The sequence below is a fragment of the Plasmodium brasilianum genome, chromosome 5 (genome assembly GCF_023973825.1).
Source record: "Plasmodium brasilianum strain Bolivian I chromosome 5, whole genome shotgun sequence".
Lineage (NCBI taxonomy): Eukaryota > Apicomplexa > Aconoidasida > Haemosporida > Plasmodiidae > Plasmodium > Plasmodium brasilianum.
This window is the reverse complement of record NC_090118.1, coordinates 480395-497711: the sequence shown is the minus strand read 5'-3', so window position 1 is coordinate 497711 and position 17317 is coordinate 480395. Positions and strand designations below refer to the sequence as shown.

The window sequence follows — 17317 nt, the reverse complement described above, 5'->3', positions numbered from 1 at the left end:
AAATTACAGCGGATTAGAAATTAAAAACTTAAAAGAGACAAGTGTAACAACATACATGGGAGGAAAAGGGGAAAATAAATATATATCCAAGGAAAAAAAATCAGATTATTTTATTTGTCCTTTTAATTAAGATAATCCATGCTGCGCAATAAAAATTAATAGTGTTCTTTTTTCCATCATATTTAGAAATAATTTATACATGCATATATACGTATAAAGTGTATATGTACAAATGAGCAGGCTGCTTACAACGTAAAAATAATATTAGCAATTCGCCTATACCTTTCTTTTGTGCGCACAAGCAGAAACTTCTATCCTGATTTTTATAAATTAATTACAGCTCTTTTTAGCTTCCTTTTTTTTTTTTTTTTTTTTGGAATATATATTGTAAAAAATAGGAAATAACAGGAGAACATATCGTTTGGGATATAATTGTTTTATGCTTCCCAAAATGGTAAAATGGACTTTATAATATATATGCAACTTTGATATATTCTTTAAAAATATTTTAGAATAAATGCAACTTGTTTTTTTTCCTTTTTTTTTTTTTTTTTTTTTTTTTGTAATAATAGTTGTCTATTTTTATCCTTGCGTGTTAATAATTGTGCACATTTTTTTCTTGTCTGTTAATAATAACTAGCGTTTTTAATTCCAATTTTTCCTCAAATTTTTTTTTAGTTTTTTCCTGAATTTTTTTAATGAACATCGCTCATTTTATTTTATCACAAAAGAGATAAGTCAAGGTCTTTATTCGACTAAACTAGATAATGTGCTAAGTTTTTTTTTAATGTGTGCATATAGACACATGTACCAGATATATTCTGACAATAATAATTATTTTGAGTGCACGTTTATTTAAAAGGCAGAGTTCAAAAATAGAGTTATTTATACATGGGTTAACATACCTCTTTTTATTTTTATACTTTCTGTAATTATTTCTCTCAAGAAGAAAGTTTTATATTTACATTAACTCGTTTAATATCTACCTTTATTTTTTATGAACAGTACAGCTTACAAATAAACACCGAATTAAACACAATTATTTCAGTTGTAATTCTGAACAAGTTCATAGCCCGTAGGTATAATATCTGCACATACATACATACCTACATACATACCTACCTACCTACCTACATACATACATACATACTTATGTACATATGAACACACAAATATATATACCTATGTGCATGACGTAACATGGCTTTTCCGCGGGTATGCAATTTACATGGCTCCTTTTACCAAAATTATTGAAATAAAACATACTATCGCATTTGTTCGTTAAAAACATTTTAATTTTCATTTTACACGAAGGAAGATACACGATTTGTGAAGTAAACTTATGTCTTTATGATGTTTCGTTTGTGTTCTGTACATAAATGCAAAAATGTGTATATATACTTGTCCATGTACATGTATGTACGTATATATATGTACTTGCATATTTACTTACATGCGTATTTACTTACATGCGCATTTACTTACATGCGTATTTACTTACAAGCGTATTTACTTACAAGCGTATTTACCTACATGCGTATTTACTTACATGAATATTTAGTACATGCATATATATATGTATGCATATATATATGTATGTATATTTATATGTTTGATTTTTAAAATTCTCGAAAATGAGGTTATTTAATATTAGATCGTATCTTCGTTAAATGTTTTCAACGTAACGTAAAATAAATGATTATAATATTATTTAAAAATAATTTAATTTTAATTTTTTTTTTTTTTTATTATATCATGTATAATATATGAACAATGTTCATATTAATGCTTTTTTTTTTTTTTTTTTTTTTTTTTTTCTTATAATTTCAGGCACTTCTTTTTTATCTTGTAATTTTTGCATAATTCCTTATATTTTCTTAAATTTATTTTCATTTTTTATGTTTTAATTTTTTTATGTTTTAATTTTTTTATGTTTTAATTTTTCTACGTTTTAATTTTTCTACGTTTTAATTTTTCTACGTTTTAATTTTTCTACGTTTTAATTTTTCTACGTTTTAATTTTTCTATGTTTTAATATTTTTATGTATTAATTTATGTTTTAATTTTTTTATGTTTTAATTTTTTTATGTTTTAATTTTTTTTTATTTTTTCTATCTTTAGCGTTTTCTATTATATGTGTATGAATTTATTAAATCATTTTAAAGAAAAATCTTTTTACCCGAACGTACGATTTTCCTTTTTTTTTTTTTTTTTAAAAAAGTCTATTGTTTTTGTGAAATATATATATATATAGATGTACTATTATTTTTTTAAAAGAAAAAATGAAATTTCGGTGGAATTAAATGTTACTTATATTCTTTATATTGTGAAATTTATTTTAATTGTGCAAATTATACATATATAAACATAAATACATATATAAACATAAATACATATATAAACATAAATACATATATAAACATAAATACATATATAAACATATATACATATTAAAACATATGTACATATTAAAACATAAATACATATATAAACATATATACATATTAAAACATATGTACATATTAAAACATATATACATATTAAAACATATATACTTATTAAAACATATATACTTATGAAAACATATATACGTATGTACATGTATTATATGTCAGTACAGTTACAACTACAGATACAGTTATATGTATTTATATTTCTTCGTTCATAAAAAAGAAATGCATTAGTCAGTGTTATACGTTTTTTCAATTTTGTACAATCAAACTTCTCTTTTTGAAGAAAGCATGAGAGAAGGTAATAAAAAAATAAAGCGAAGAGAAAAAAAAATAAAAAAAAAGAAAAAAGAAAAAGAAGAAAAGAAAAGAAAAGAATTGAACTTAAAATCATAAAAAAACAAGCATATCACCAAAGGAATTAGGTAATTTTGTATAACCTATATTCATATGAGAAATACAAAGGTACTTCAACGAATGAAGCATATGTATATATATATATATATATATATATATATATGTATTCATGTTTGTATGTATATGTATGCAAACAGATCGACACATCAAAAAAGAGCACCATCTTTAGCGATGATGTTGGTTTCTTTTTATTTTTAATTCCTGTGTGTATGAAAAGGGCGAAGAAGTAGAAAAAAAAAAAAAGGAAAAAAGGGAAAAATAAATTAGAAAAGCAAGTTAATGAAAAACTATTTAAATTTAAGCAGAAAATTGCATAACTGCAAAAGGTAGTAAAACAATGGAGTAACATACAGTAATAAAAGCAGCAACACAGGTATAAACGTATATATATATATATATATTAAAAACGAACGAGTCCCGCTGCTTTTAATGAAGAGAGGATCTTTAATTATTTAATAATTTAATCAGTTAATTGTTTAGTAATTTAACCGTTTAACTGTTTAACCGTTTAACTGTTTAACCGTTTAACTGTTTAACCGTTTAACTGTTTAACCGTTTAACTGTTTAACCGATTAACTGTTTAACCGTTTAACTGTTTAACCGATTAACCGTTTAACCGATTAACCGTTTAACCGATTAACCCTTTAATCCTTTAACCTGTTAACTGTTTAATTGTTTAATTTTTTTTTTTGTTTTTCTCCATAAAAACGAGATCTTCTCCTTTTTTTGCAAATAAAAGTAACAGCTATGTTGTGACAGTAGGAAACTGTGTTCATTGAAAAATATGCAGAGTTTGAATATGCCTTATAAAGATTAGTATTATATAACTTAATATGTGTTTATGTTTTGTTGAACAGATAAAATAATGCAGGTTTTTCTTATTTGTTTTTAAAAGAGAACTTTTAATAATTATAGTTTTTCCCCCCCTTTTATTATTTTTTTTCTCATTCCCTTTTTATGTTTTTTCGCATTCATTTTTCCTTTTCTTTTCCCAATACTTTTCATTCTTCTTTTTTTGCCTTTTTTTCTGTGCCGTTTCCCCTTTTTCCCATTTTTTCTGCACATTTTTTATATGCACAATAATTTTCTTATTTTTTTCCCATTTTACGTTTTGATTTTGCCGAATACACGTACGCACAGATGCACATACATATAAACAAAAAAAAAAAAAAATGGATTTGATAAAAATTTACAAGAAAAATGAAATAATAAAAGACTATGTAAATATATATTTTGACGATGAAAAATTAAAATATGACTCCAGAAATATTAGTTATAAAATACGTCATATAATTGGAAATGGAGTATATGGTGTAGTATATAAAGCGGATTGTTTAGACAGTTCTAGTGTAGTTGCACTCAAACAAACATATCAAAAGAATACAAAAATTTTTAAAGAAATTGAAATTATGAAGAAATTAAAACATCCAAATATTGTGAAACTGAAACATGCATTTTATACTACCAGTTTAAATGGAGGGGTTTATGTGCACATGGTAATGGAATACGGCAATACTGATTTGGCTACGTCCCTTTATTATATAACTATAAAGAATTCCATAAAGCAGGATTGTAGAAGTAATCATAACAACAATGGTAGCAGTAGTAGGAATAATAACAATGATAGCAATAGAAACAATAGTAACAGTAGTAATAACTGCAATGATCGGAGTAATGTGTATTATATGCAGGCAGGGGATATAGATGATACTGTTATTAGTAGTAATAATTTAGAAAATATTGTTCGCTGTGATTACTCGAGAAATGTATGTTTTCATGGGGATGGTAAAATTAGCAATAGTAGGAATAGCACAAATGATAATATTAGAAATAGAAAAAGTACTGTCAAGAATTTCTTAAAGGATGATTTCCAAAACGAAAATCAAATGGATAAACCAGAACAAATAAGTGAAAATTGGGAAGATGGAAAGAATGGTGCTATTAAGCAGTCATACCATGCACACCAGTTAAATAAATCGCACGATTTTAATTCTGGTGATACATTAAAACACCTGAATAGTTCAGGAAAAAATTATGTTCCAAATTGTATAAATTCCGTTGAGGAAATAAGCAATATTGGAGGAAACACGAAGAATGTGCAGAGGAGTGAAGGTGATAATAATGATTATAATGGCTGTAATAGTAGCTGTAATAATGACTGTAGTAGTAGTAGTAGTAGTAGTAGTAGTAGTAGTAACTGTGGTTATAATTATAGTAATAATGATGTACTTAAGCACAATAATATGATAAACAATTTTAACATAAATGCTCTTCAGGAAAGCATCAATGATATATGTCCTTGTCATAATTTAAGTGAATATATTAAGAATAGTTTTCTTAATGAAAACCAAATAAAAATATACTTATATCAATTGATCCGCGCAACGTTATATTTGCACAGCTTGTGTATTACGCATCGAGATATAAAACCGCAGAATATTCTAATCTTTTTAAATAAGACAAATAAAGCGAATAATGCGAATAGTAGCAGCTATAGTAGCAGCTATAGTAGCAGTAATAATAATGGAAAAAGCAATAAGGATCTTTTGACTAAGATGGAGAAGGGCTCGGACAATAAGAAGTGTCTAGTGTGCATACAAAACTCCTTTAAGTTCAAGTGCATCATGAATAGAAGGAATAAGAACATAAATACAAAAGGCGATAAAATAAATAATGTAGAAAAAAAAATTTCAAGTATAAATGTCGAGTGTGCGAATGACAAGCTAATAGTAAATGGGAGTGATAATTTGACAACACACAAGAAAGAGGGCGAGTACATTAAAAAGAAGAGCGACGACTCTTTTTTCTTCGTAAATAATAATAGAAGTGTTATCAGTGGTGGGAGTAACATCAATAATGATATAAATCATAATAACGGGCGAGAAGGCATCGAAAATACGTTTTTAGGAAAAAGCAAAAGTATTTCATTTATCGATGAAAGAGAGAATAAGATTGATTGTAGTAGCAATAGCAAGTTAGAGAAATATTACAGCTACTACAACAGTAATACTACAGCATCAGCATTGAAAAAAAAAAGGAATAGTTTCAATAAAACATACGTAAAACTAAAAAGATCAATGAGTATGACCAATTTACATAAAGGAAAATGTAATTCGTGGAAGACCAATTACAGTGATTATAATTTGCATGTATCCAAAAAAAATTTTAAAAAAATTTTAAAGAAAAATAAAACAGATATACTGTTATCCTCTTCGCATACACATAAAAGTTGTACAATATTAGAAGAGGAAAAAATGATACATGTTTCTAATGAAAAATTAAGTAATAATTATGTGGATGATAAACATTGTATAGAAGAGGAAGAAAAGAAGAAAATTATTATTAGAGAAGAAGTTAATGTTAACGATATTGATAATTTATCTCACCAAAATAATTTAGATGAATTGTACATGAATAGTATCATGTATAAATATATAAAGCTATGTGATTTTAACACTTCAATAAAGCTAAAAGAAAATTATAAATACTTTAGCTATGTATGCTCCAGGTATTATAGAGCACCTGAGTTATTATTTGGATCCAATTACTATAGCCAAGCCATTGATACCTGGTCAATAGGTATGTCTCTATGCCATGTTTTATGAGTGTGCTTGACGTATGGGTTGGTGCATATTTTGTTCTTTTTCATACTCCTATATTTTTTTTTTTCTTTTTTTTTTTTTGTAAAAAAATGTCCGTTAACTCACGCTCTTTTGAGGTATTCACTGTTAGTAACTAGACATATTTTTTTTTTCCCACCTTTTTAATAATTATGTATTTTGTTTACCCACCTTTTTGATAATTGTGCATATGTTTTTTTTATTTTTTTTTATTTTTCACCTTGCTTGTTAATAATTGTGCACATTTTATTTTTTATTTTTCACCTTGCTTGTTAATAATTGTGCACATTTTATTTTTTATTTTTCACCTTGCTTGTTAATAATTGTGCACATTTTATTTTTTATTTTTCACCTTGCTTGTTAATAATTGTGCACATTTTATTTTTTATTTTTCACCTTGCTTGTTAATAATTGTGCACATATTTTTTTATTTTTTTTTTACCATTTTTTTTCCGCGTTGTAACTTCTTCCAAAAGGATGCGTTATGGGAGAACTAATGTTAGGAAAGCCATTATTCTTAGGAGACTGCGCATCTGATCAGTTGGTTGAGATAATAAAAATACTTGGAACACCAAATGATGAGGATTTCTTGTCTTTCAGGAGTGTGTATAAGAATGTAAAATTTCCAGACATAAAACCAATAACATTAAAGAAATTAATAAGTCATAATTGTTCACAAGAGAGTATCGATTTGTTAGATAAGCTACTACAGTTTAATCCACAAAAGAGAATAAAATTATGCAACGCGTTACTGCATAACTATTTTGATGATATAAGAAATTTAAAAGTTTTTAATAAAGACATTAATTCAGATAATAATTTTTCTTTACCGTTTAATACAAACTGCTTTAATTTTACAAAAGAGGAGTTGCTACATTTCACAGTTGAAGAAAGGAAAATATTAATTCCCTTAGATGTTAGACGTCGAAAATTAGATGAAGTTATGCAGTACATTGATATGACTTTAGAGAATTTTGATAAACTGTACCCCAATAAAATGCATTTAGCTTGCTAGAATAATTTTTATGTGTTTGCGAAAATAGGGATATGGATGTATAAAATGTATGCGTAGGTAAACACATCAACCTGGGCATGGAGATCTGCACGTAACTACGTGCATGGGTATACAAATAGATATACGCATATGTATATATATGTACCCTTACATGTTTTTAAATTTTGGTTTATAATTTTAATACAAGTAGCTTCATATCACAGAAAGTTTTTATATAAAATGTGTTGTATTATTTTATTTTTATTTTTTTTTTTTTTTGATATAATTGATTTGGAAAAGGTGTATAAGCCCTTAACATTTACGAGTATTTCCCTTCCCTTATTAAATTATATGCATTACTCATTTGTTCATCATATTTTTGTTTAATTGTATATATATTAGAATACGCATATATATACATATATGCATAAAAATGTGCATATAAATATGTACACATTTTAATTGTGCTATCAACGTGTGTATAGACTTTTTTTTTTTTTAATGTGCGTATTTTATATCATCATTTTCTTTTTATAAAGTACGTTTTGTAAATTTTTTTAAATATATAACGAATGCATAAAAATTCCTTTATATGAGATAAAAGCGCAATCATTTATGAATGAAATTTTATCATCAAATAATTATTTATACTGTGAGAGCTTTATTTTCGTCGTGAAGCTCTGTTTTTTCTTGGTTTTACTGTTACGCTGTGCATACATGTGTACATATATATATATACATATGTATGTATACATGCGTCCATAAGAGTGTTCATATTAATTAGCTTTTTCTGTAATTAGCACTTGCCCAATTTCCATTGTTTATTACGTCTTTCGTAAAAGACGGCATGTACATGTACATGTATATATATATATATATGCAAATATATAGGAATATACATGCACATATATATACGTTAGGGTATACCTATATATGCACGTGCATGTATTTCTACGTATCCGAATTTTTAAAAATTTATCTGTTTGCCAGGTAAAGTTCACAATTTAATAGTTTGTGTATGCATATATGTATGCATATATGTATGCATATATGTACGTATATACATGTACGTATATACATGTACATATATACGAAAGAATTTTCCGTTTTTTACGAAAGACGGACAAAATAAAATTTCAAACACTTTTAAATAATCACTCTGAAATGTATATATTCGAAGAGATGAAATAATTTAAAAAAAAGCATTTCTCTTAAGGGACTGCATTAATGAAGGAAATTAAAATGGGGTGAACAACTGGTGTTCACCTAGTACTATGCTATCACTGCACCATTTTTTATTTGATGGAAATAATTGTTTCTTCGCCATTTCGTTATTTCGTTATTCTCGCTATTTTTGCTATTTTCTCTTTTTTTTGTTTAAATGTTTGCAATTATGGAGAATGAATTTCCGCTGATAATTGTAACCCCAGAGTTGCAATTAAATGAATAAATGAATAAAAGAAAAAAGCAAAATGCAAAATGCAAAAATGCAAAAATGCAAAAATGCAAAAATGCAAAAATGCAAAATGCAAAAATGCAAAATGCAAAATGCAAAATGCAAAAATGCAAAAATGCAAAATGCAAAAATGCAAAAATGCAAAATGCAAAAATGCAAAAATGCAAAAATGCAAAAAAGGAAAAAACGGATGGGTAAAATTTCTTTTCGGTAATTTTTTTAAAACTGAAATAAAGTATATTTAAAAAAAAAAAAAAAAAATTGGTAAAAGCTATTTTAACATTTCCCCTTATGCAAGTTAAAATTTATTTTGTTAAAATGTTGATCTTGCATTATATGTATATACGAAATAGTAAAATTTAAATGAATGTAAGTATTAAAGAAAAATAAAAAGTTCAGAGTGCTGTGATTACGTACGCATATATTGGTATGTACATATATATATTTACGCACTCGTATAACATATGTTAGGTAGGTACTACGTATTCTTTTGCTTAAACATACATTTACATATATGGAAATATTTATGTGTACACGACTTGCACCTTTATACTCCTGTTTTTTCCTATTTTTTTTGACATCACAACAGCAATATTTTTTAAGTTCTTTTCCTTTTCAATTTAGTAAAAATGATCCTAAAGAGGAAGCCGCTTCGAAGTAGTAACATTACGGCGTTCAAATAAAGAATGAGTAAACATGCTGATAAATTTATGGGGGGTATGTTAAAACTTAAAATTAAGAAAAAAAAAATAGATAAAAAATGTAGAAGCCAGGATAATGATGAGCAGGTAAAGGTCAGCTATGATCAAAATGAACAAGTGAAAAGGAAAGAAAAATACGAAAAAGGCGAAAAAGAAAAAAAGGAAGAAAAGTACGAAAGAGGCGGAAAAGAAAAAAAAAAAAAAAAAAAAGGAGGAGGATATCACTGTACTAAGTGGGAGTGGAAGAATAGTAACGACAAAAAACACGATTCAAGGATTTGAAACCAAATTTGTAGAAGAAATAGAGAAAGGGTATAAAATCATTTTAAAAAATCCTACTAGTTTGCAGACAGAAGAGAGAACAGTCATCTCCATTTTAAGTAACAGAACGTTACTTGTTGATGAAGAATTTTCAAGTGATATAAGTACGACGTGCAAATATTATATTAGCAAAAGTGGAAGAGCTGAAGTTGGAGTTGGACAAGGAAAAGGCAAAGGGGAAGAAGCAAGGGAAGATGCAAGGGAAGATGCAAGAAAGGCACATGAAAACGAACATAGCAACACAGAAGATAAGAAAAGTACCACTTATTTACAGTATGCTAAAGTAATAGAGCAAAAACCAAAACACGATGTTATAAAAATAAGAAAAAAAGTTGGTCTATGGTCTTACAAAATGGTTGATAAAAAAATTAAGGGGAACTTAACTAATGAACAAAAACTAGATGAACGGGTGAAAAGTGGGAGGGACAAATTCTGTTGGTGAATTTACAAAACGGTAGAAAATGTATTCACTCAGCTCTATATTTTTAAAATTAACGTATTTATTTCGGGATATATTAGTATATTCATATAGTTACCCTTTTTTACATAATTATATATATTTACGTGTTCATATACACACGTGCACATTTGTTCATTTTTTTTTGCCTTTTTTTTTTTTTTTTTCACTAAGTTTCCCCACATTGTTACAGCTAAAATGGTAATTGCATATACATGCACTATTGTACATATTGGCCAACGTGGAAAGTGTTTATAGTTTGATAAATCAACTTAAAAAAAAAATATAAATATGGAAAATGGAGAGGAAAAGCTAAGGAAATGTAGTGAGCTATAATGTTGATGCAAAATTGTAAGGCAAAAAAAATAACATGAAAAAACATGGCCCCCCTCTGTGATGCATAAAAAAATTGTACAAAAATAAATCCATCCCCACTTGTATGGACTTCTTTTTCAATGCAACGTCATTTAAATATATGAAAAATTTAAATAATAAATGATGAACATCTTTTTGCAAAGAAAAGACTCTCTTTTGTTCATTTTACTACGTTTTCGTTGTGTTACTATCCGCAAGTTGCTATTAGAGAGTATAAATATATATATATATATATATACACGTGCACGCATATATCCATGCGAACATTACACATATTATACACACTGCACATATTACACACCCTTGACATATTGCACACGCTCAGTGCGCGCAAACATATTATCTGGGGCTACGTTTTCATCAGTTGAAAATTTTTAGATACGTGCTTGAGCAACCAGTCTGCCTCAATCCTTGTCACAATACGAGCATATAACCTTTTGGTTTGGACAATATCCGAATATACAATAAAAGAAGGTTTAATAATAGAGTTAAAAAGAGTAGATGACGGATGTATGCGTATTTTACTTTTGTTTACTAAATTTATAAAAACATTTGTGTTCGATGTCGATCTAGCTACATGGAAAAAACAAGATTTGCACAAGCATATTAAAACCTGTTCCCATTTATGCATATGCAATTTTTTTGGAATTTCTACCCCCAATTTATTCTTTATAATTTCTAATAATTGTATTTTTATTTTTTCTACTTGTTGTAATATTTCATTATTTAATGCATAAAGATGGCAAAAATATTTTTTTTGATTAACCGATTCTTCTTCTTGCCATAAATAAAAAATATGTAATAGGGTTAAATGATCCCCATCAGGATGAATAAGTTTTCTCCTAGCAGCATTTATTAGTTTGTTTTTATCTCTTATTTTTAATTCGTCAATATTAGTGTCAATTCGGTCGTCATTTTCATCTTCAAAATTGCCTTTTTTTTCTTTTACAAAATCCGAATTTTCTCTTTTTTTCTTTTTTCCATTTTCTATATTCTTTTTGTGTTCTTCATCATTATCCTCATCATCAACATCATCATTTTTTTTTTTTTTTCTTTTTTTCTTGTTATTATTTCTCGCTTCCCTCCTTCCGTCTTTGTTACTGCTTAATATTTCTTCATTAATTGCATTTAAATCTTCATAAAAATTATAATTTAAAAAAATGCTATCACAGTTTAATAAAGCTACAATGGTTGCAATTTCATCAATACAATTAAATTCAATAGAGCATAATAATATATTCGCATATATAGGACTTAGTGGGAGTAGGCACAATTTTTTTCCTAACTCGGTTAAATTATTATCTACATCAATTGCATTTATTTTTAATAACATCTTTGCTGACTGGAGAAGAAATTCCTTCTTCGGGTTTTCGGGAAAATTAAATTCCAGTGGGTTATTAATATTCATTGCCTAACATGAGGAAATATACATACTATAAATGAACGTGTGCAGGGAAGGAGGGGCACATGTAAGTGTACATGTATGCATACAAGTATACACATATATATATATATATATATATATATACAACTCACGATTATATGCAAAAACAACACAAAAAAGAAAAATGTGTAAAAAATGCGCGAAGAATACGGAAAAACGCGATACACACTCACTTTTAATTCCAAGTAGATCTGCGTAAGATCTGTGCGAAAAATTTCCGGAATTAAAAAGGGGTTCATGTTTTCATATTCCTCCTTTGTGTACATTCTATAAACCTGTCCGGGGGCCTCCCTCCCAGCTCTTCCGCTTCGTTGAATAGCTGAGTCTTTTGAAATTTGAGTTATTTTCAGAACGCTACTTCCCTTTTTAGCGTCGAAAAATTTTATTTTTACCTTTCCGCTGTCTATAACATACTTTATATTTGGAATGGTAACTGACGTTTCCGCAACGTTTGTGCTTAAAATGACCTGAGTTGTTCATAAAAATGGGATGTGTGGGCGCGGGCAATGGCTATGTAAATGTAAATATATAAACATATAAACACACAAGCATGTAAACATACAAGCATGTAAACAAACAAACATACAAACATACAAACATACAAACATATAAACATAAAAGCATATAAACATGAACATACAAACATATAAACATATATGTATATATATGGATAGATAGATAGAAAGTTATACAACCGAATGGGGAGGTTTTTTTTTTTTTTTCATTTATTTATGAACAGTGCATAATTTTATGTGCAAAAATGAAAATGAGAATGTAATTTAAAAAGAAAAAAAATATATTATTTAAAAGTTCATTTTTCCCATTTTGAGCTTTTATGGTTTCATTTTTGTATCTTCATTTTTTCGTTTTTTTCTTTTTTTTTTTTCTATTTTAGTATTTTCGTTGCTTCTTTTACCTTTCTCGTGTTTGGTGGGACTGGGTCAAATATGATTCTCTGTTTTTTATTGGGAAGAGATGAATATAGCTGCAGAATTTTCATTGTATATATTTTATCTGGAATTACTTCTGTATTTCCAAAATGAAAACAAATATCATCAACCGTTTGGCTTTCTGAATTGAAAGTGCTATTTATTTTACTTAAAACATCATTATTATCTTGATTTTTATTTTCAGTATTAATTAGCTTCTTGAGTAATGCTCCTTTGTAGATTATTTTCAATTTTTCTTTTAGCATAATATTTACCATTTCTATTTCTTCCTGACCAGGCAAAAAAACTAGAATATCACCTATGCAATTTTTTTTTTTTTTTTTTTTGTCTATATCTTTATTAAAATTTAGTTTTTTATATTCACAGTCTACAATGTCCATATTGGCATAACCTTTTGTGATAATATTATTTTGCTCATTTGATTTTACATACTTGTCTTGAACTGACTGATTGACCAACATTTCGTTTTCACAATTTTCAACTTCCGTGTAGTATGTATTTCCTTCATGTTTAATATGCGCATTTCCAAAATGAATTTGCAGTATTGTGCACACAATTGAAAGAAGATAATCTTCAATGCATTTTTTTGGATAAAAAATGGTAATTTTATGAATTTTGTGGGGAATAGAAATAATAGGAGGGTTATCAAAAAAGGTGTTAAAAGTGTTAATATCAAAAGTAGCTGACATGAGAATAATTTTTAATTTTTTTCTTTTCTCTAATAATATTTTTGTGTAACCCAACAAAACGTCAGTTCTGATAGACCTTTCATGTATTTCATCTAATATTATAAATTTATATTTTTTCAATAAAGGGTCATTCATAATTTCCCTAATCAAAATTCCATCTGTAACAAATTTTATTCTTGTTTCTTTTGAACACACATTTTTAAATCTAATTGCATAACCTACGTAACTTCCAATATCTCCTCTATTCATTTCCTTTGATACTCTTTCTGCCACTGTGATAGTAGCTACTCTTCTTGGTAGTGATATAAGCATTTTTTTTTTCTTCCTTTTATTATATCCGCTTTTGTTAGTAATGCTCCCATCTTTTTCATTGATACTTTTATTTTCTTTATTGTTATTTGGATTTTTTTTTTTTTTTTCCTTTTCCCCTCTTTATCAAAAAATTTCTCATTTATTATTTGCGGCACTTGAGTAGTTTTTCCGCATCCTGTTTCACCTTTTATAATAATCAGTTTATTTTTCTTCAACACTTTCTTTATTTCATTTTTGTATTTCAAAATTGGCAATTCACTCATTTTGCTTTAAAAAGCAGTTGATTTTGAGCAGAGACGTTGTACCAGCATTATTTGTTCCATTGGACGTGCGCCCTTTTGGAATTATTTTCAATATATATTTGCATTCAAGATACTGCAACATCTGATGTTGTTTTCAAGTTATTGTTCTACCTTTCGTAATATGCAATGGAGCAAAATATATTTGAAATTGTACAAACGAGGTATGTTATGCCTGTAATAAACCGTAGCACAGAATTAACTGCGGTTTATGTTTATCTTTGGAATAATTTTTTTTACTAATTTTCTACTACAAAAAAAAATAAAAAAAAATATTCCAAACCAAGACTCATACAATATATATACCATAAAAACAGTATATTAATTTACACGCCCCAAAATGCTAAAAATTACAAAAGATTGTTTTCTCAGTTAAAGGAGGCAAACAAAAAAAAAAAAAAAAAATTAATATAATTAATATATTTAAATATAATTTAATATAATCTAATATAAAATTCAATTCAACTTAATCTAAAATTCAATGCAATTTAATATAAATTTCAACTCAATTTAATCTAAAATTCAATTTAACTCAGTTTGAACTGCGAGTATGTAAGGATGGTACACTTTACATATTCATCTCATCAGGTATATGCTTTTGCGCGTTGGTATATTTTTATGAAAGCAGAAAAATTTTATTTGGCAAAAGTTATTCTTAAATAGGTAAATCGGTAAATCGGTAAATCGTGGGGGAAGGGGGGGAAATAAAAAATTCCTTTTTTTTTTTCTTTTTTTCAGGTGCATATGGGATGAAAAGTGTATACTATAATAACGCGGAAAGTTTATGTAGAATTTAATAATGCAGTGTAACATAACACGATGTGATATATTATTATTTTTTTTTCATATTTTTTCTTTTTTTTTTTGCTAGGGATACTTCAAACTGGATATGTTGTATAAGTGCAAATTTCAATGAACCATTATTTTATGTTATTGTGTTTTTAAAATGTATACAATTTAGGGTATATGATATTATATTATATGATATGGTAGGTATGTATACTTTATATATAATGTAAAATGTTATCGCTATATTTTTCTTTCAACATATTAGCTATTCCACGTTTGCAAAGTAGCACCATACATTAATATGATAATAAGTGTTGGAATATATTTTAACTTGTTCAAGTCAAATATTTTATTGTGTATATAGTGCATAATAGAAAACGTCTTTCACTTTTATTTAGTAATGGCAGTTTAGGAAAAGTATAATTCAAAAAAAAAAAAAAAAAAAAAAAAAAGAAGACGCTTCATTTTCTATCCCATTTTATGAATTTTTTTTTTTTTATCACCTTTACCTAAATGAGAATCATTTAAATGTACATACTACTTTTTAATGGAATAATAGAATAATATGAAAAGAAAATTTCTATGAAAATTTGAGCTTTCGCTAGTCGCCGTCGCCTACATAACTGCTGCAGTTTGTTATGCGGTGCGCTCACAAGTGTTTATACGTATAAATCTGTGTACATAGATATTTGTGTATATATTATGTGTATATAAGTATTATAAGAATTTATGTACTTGTATGTACATATGTACATGTGTACACGTGTACACTAATTTCCCAAAGAAAAAGGCCTTTCACAGAATCATCGGGTTTCCTTTTATCGCTTCAATTTTTTCTCGCATTCCTTTTTTTTATTTACTTGTTCTGTAATTTAAGAAGCAAAGAACAGAACATATTACACACCAAACATTTTTCAAATTTTCAAATTTTCAAATTTTCAAATTTTCAAATTTTGTTTGGTATATAATATTGCTCTCTTAAACAGATTTAACAAAAATGGCAAAAAAAAAAAAATATTATTTGTAAATTTAACTATGTGTAAATGCAATTATTAGCTACATTAAATTAACAAAAAAAAAATTTTTTTTTTATAATTTGTTTTTAGCCTTTTTCTTTATACAAAGAGGCGAAAAAAAAAAAAAAAGAAAAATGCAATATCTTAATAATGGAACAAATGGCTTCAATTAATAAGTTGTACGAAAGTTAAATTAATGTACTGTATATATATATGTTTACCCCTATTATACATATTAGTACCTTTTTATTTTTTTTTTGTTTTGCCTCTATAAAATATTAACAGTAAAAAACATTAACAGGTCATAAAATTACAATAGTATTATTCATACCAAAGAAGAGCATAAATTATTAAACATTTAAAATGTTAAATAAAAGAATAAAGGTTCTGAAAATTATAAGGAGTGGTGATAAATTACAGTAAAAAAATGAAATATAAATAAAGTAACATGAGTATAATAAAATGAGTAACATGAGTATAATAAAATGAGTAACATGAGTATAATAAAATGAATAACATCAGTATAATAAAATAATTAAAATGAGTATAATAAAATAATTAAAATGAGTATAATAAAATAATTAAAATCATTCAAGATGGTACGTATGTGCACGTGGGTTGGGCAATAAAATAGTTTAGCTTTAATCTTTAATCCGTTGTATATACATATATATATATATACACATATATAAACGAAAAAAAAAAAAAAAAAAAAAAAAAAGATTTCTCAGTAACGCTCTCTTAAAAATTTTGGCACATTTAGAAAATTTTTTTACGAAAAAAATTTGTAGAAAAAATTAAGAACAATATTTAATAGCGCTTGTGTAGTTAGTACATAATATGGTGCCTTAAACGAGTATATATAATATAAATATATAACACATACATTATATATACACATATATGTATATATATAATATATATATGCATGTATATATAAGTATACATAAACAATTCCTTTTTTGCGTGAACAACTGCTTTTCTATGTAAAAAACTTCCTAAATTATATAAACAATCACTCACACCG

General features: G+C 26.6%; 2 protein-coding genes and 1 pseudogene across 3 annotated transcripts; 2 read left to right on the top strand and 1 right to left on the bottom strand.

The window, feature by feature from the left end:
- Positions 1 to 4039: 4039 nt before the first annotated feature.
- MKS88_001374 (protein kinase 1) lies at positions 4040 to 7502 on the top strand (the record flags this gene model as incomplete). The annotated part of the gene is made up of 2 exons (XM_067214293.1): positions 4040 to 6446; positions 6964 to 7502. 2 exons carry the CDS (start codon positions 4040 to 4042, stop codon positions 7500 to 7502), a joined length of 2946 nt encoding a protein of 981 aa, XP_067074743.1.
- A 2121-nt stretch (positions 7503 to 9623) lies between these two features.
- On the top strand, positions 9624 to 10401 carry MKS88_001373 (annotated as a pseudogene). The gene is made up of 2 exons: positions 9624 to 9864; positions 9935 to 10398. Coding segments are annotated over exons 1-2 (705 nt in total).
- Positions 10402 to 11140: 739 nt separating this feature from the next.
- Positions 11141 to 14570, bottom strand: MKS88_001372 (ATP-dependent RNA helicase DHX36; the record flags this gene model as incomplete). Its single annotated transcript, XM_067214292.1, has 4 exons — positions 11141 to 12202; positions 12409 to 12702; positions 13152 to 14304; positions 14446 to 14570. The coding sequence occupies 4 exons, from the start codon at positions 14568 to 14570 to the stop codon at positions 11141 to 11143; spliced, it is 2634 nt and encodes an 877-aa protein (XP_067074742.1).
- Positions 14571 to 17317: the final 2747 nt, after the last annotated feature.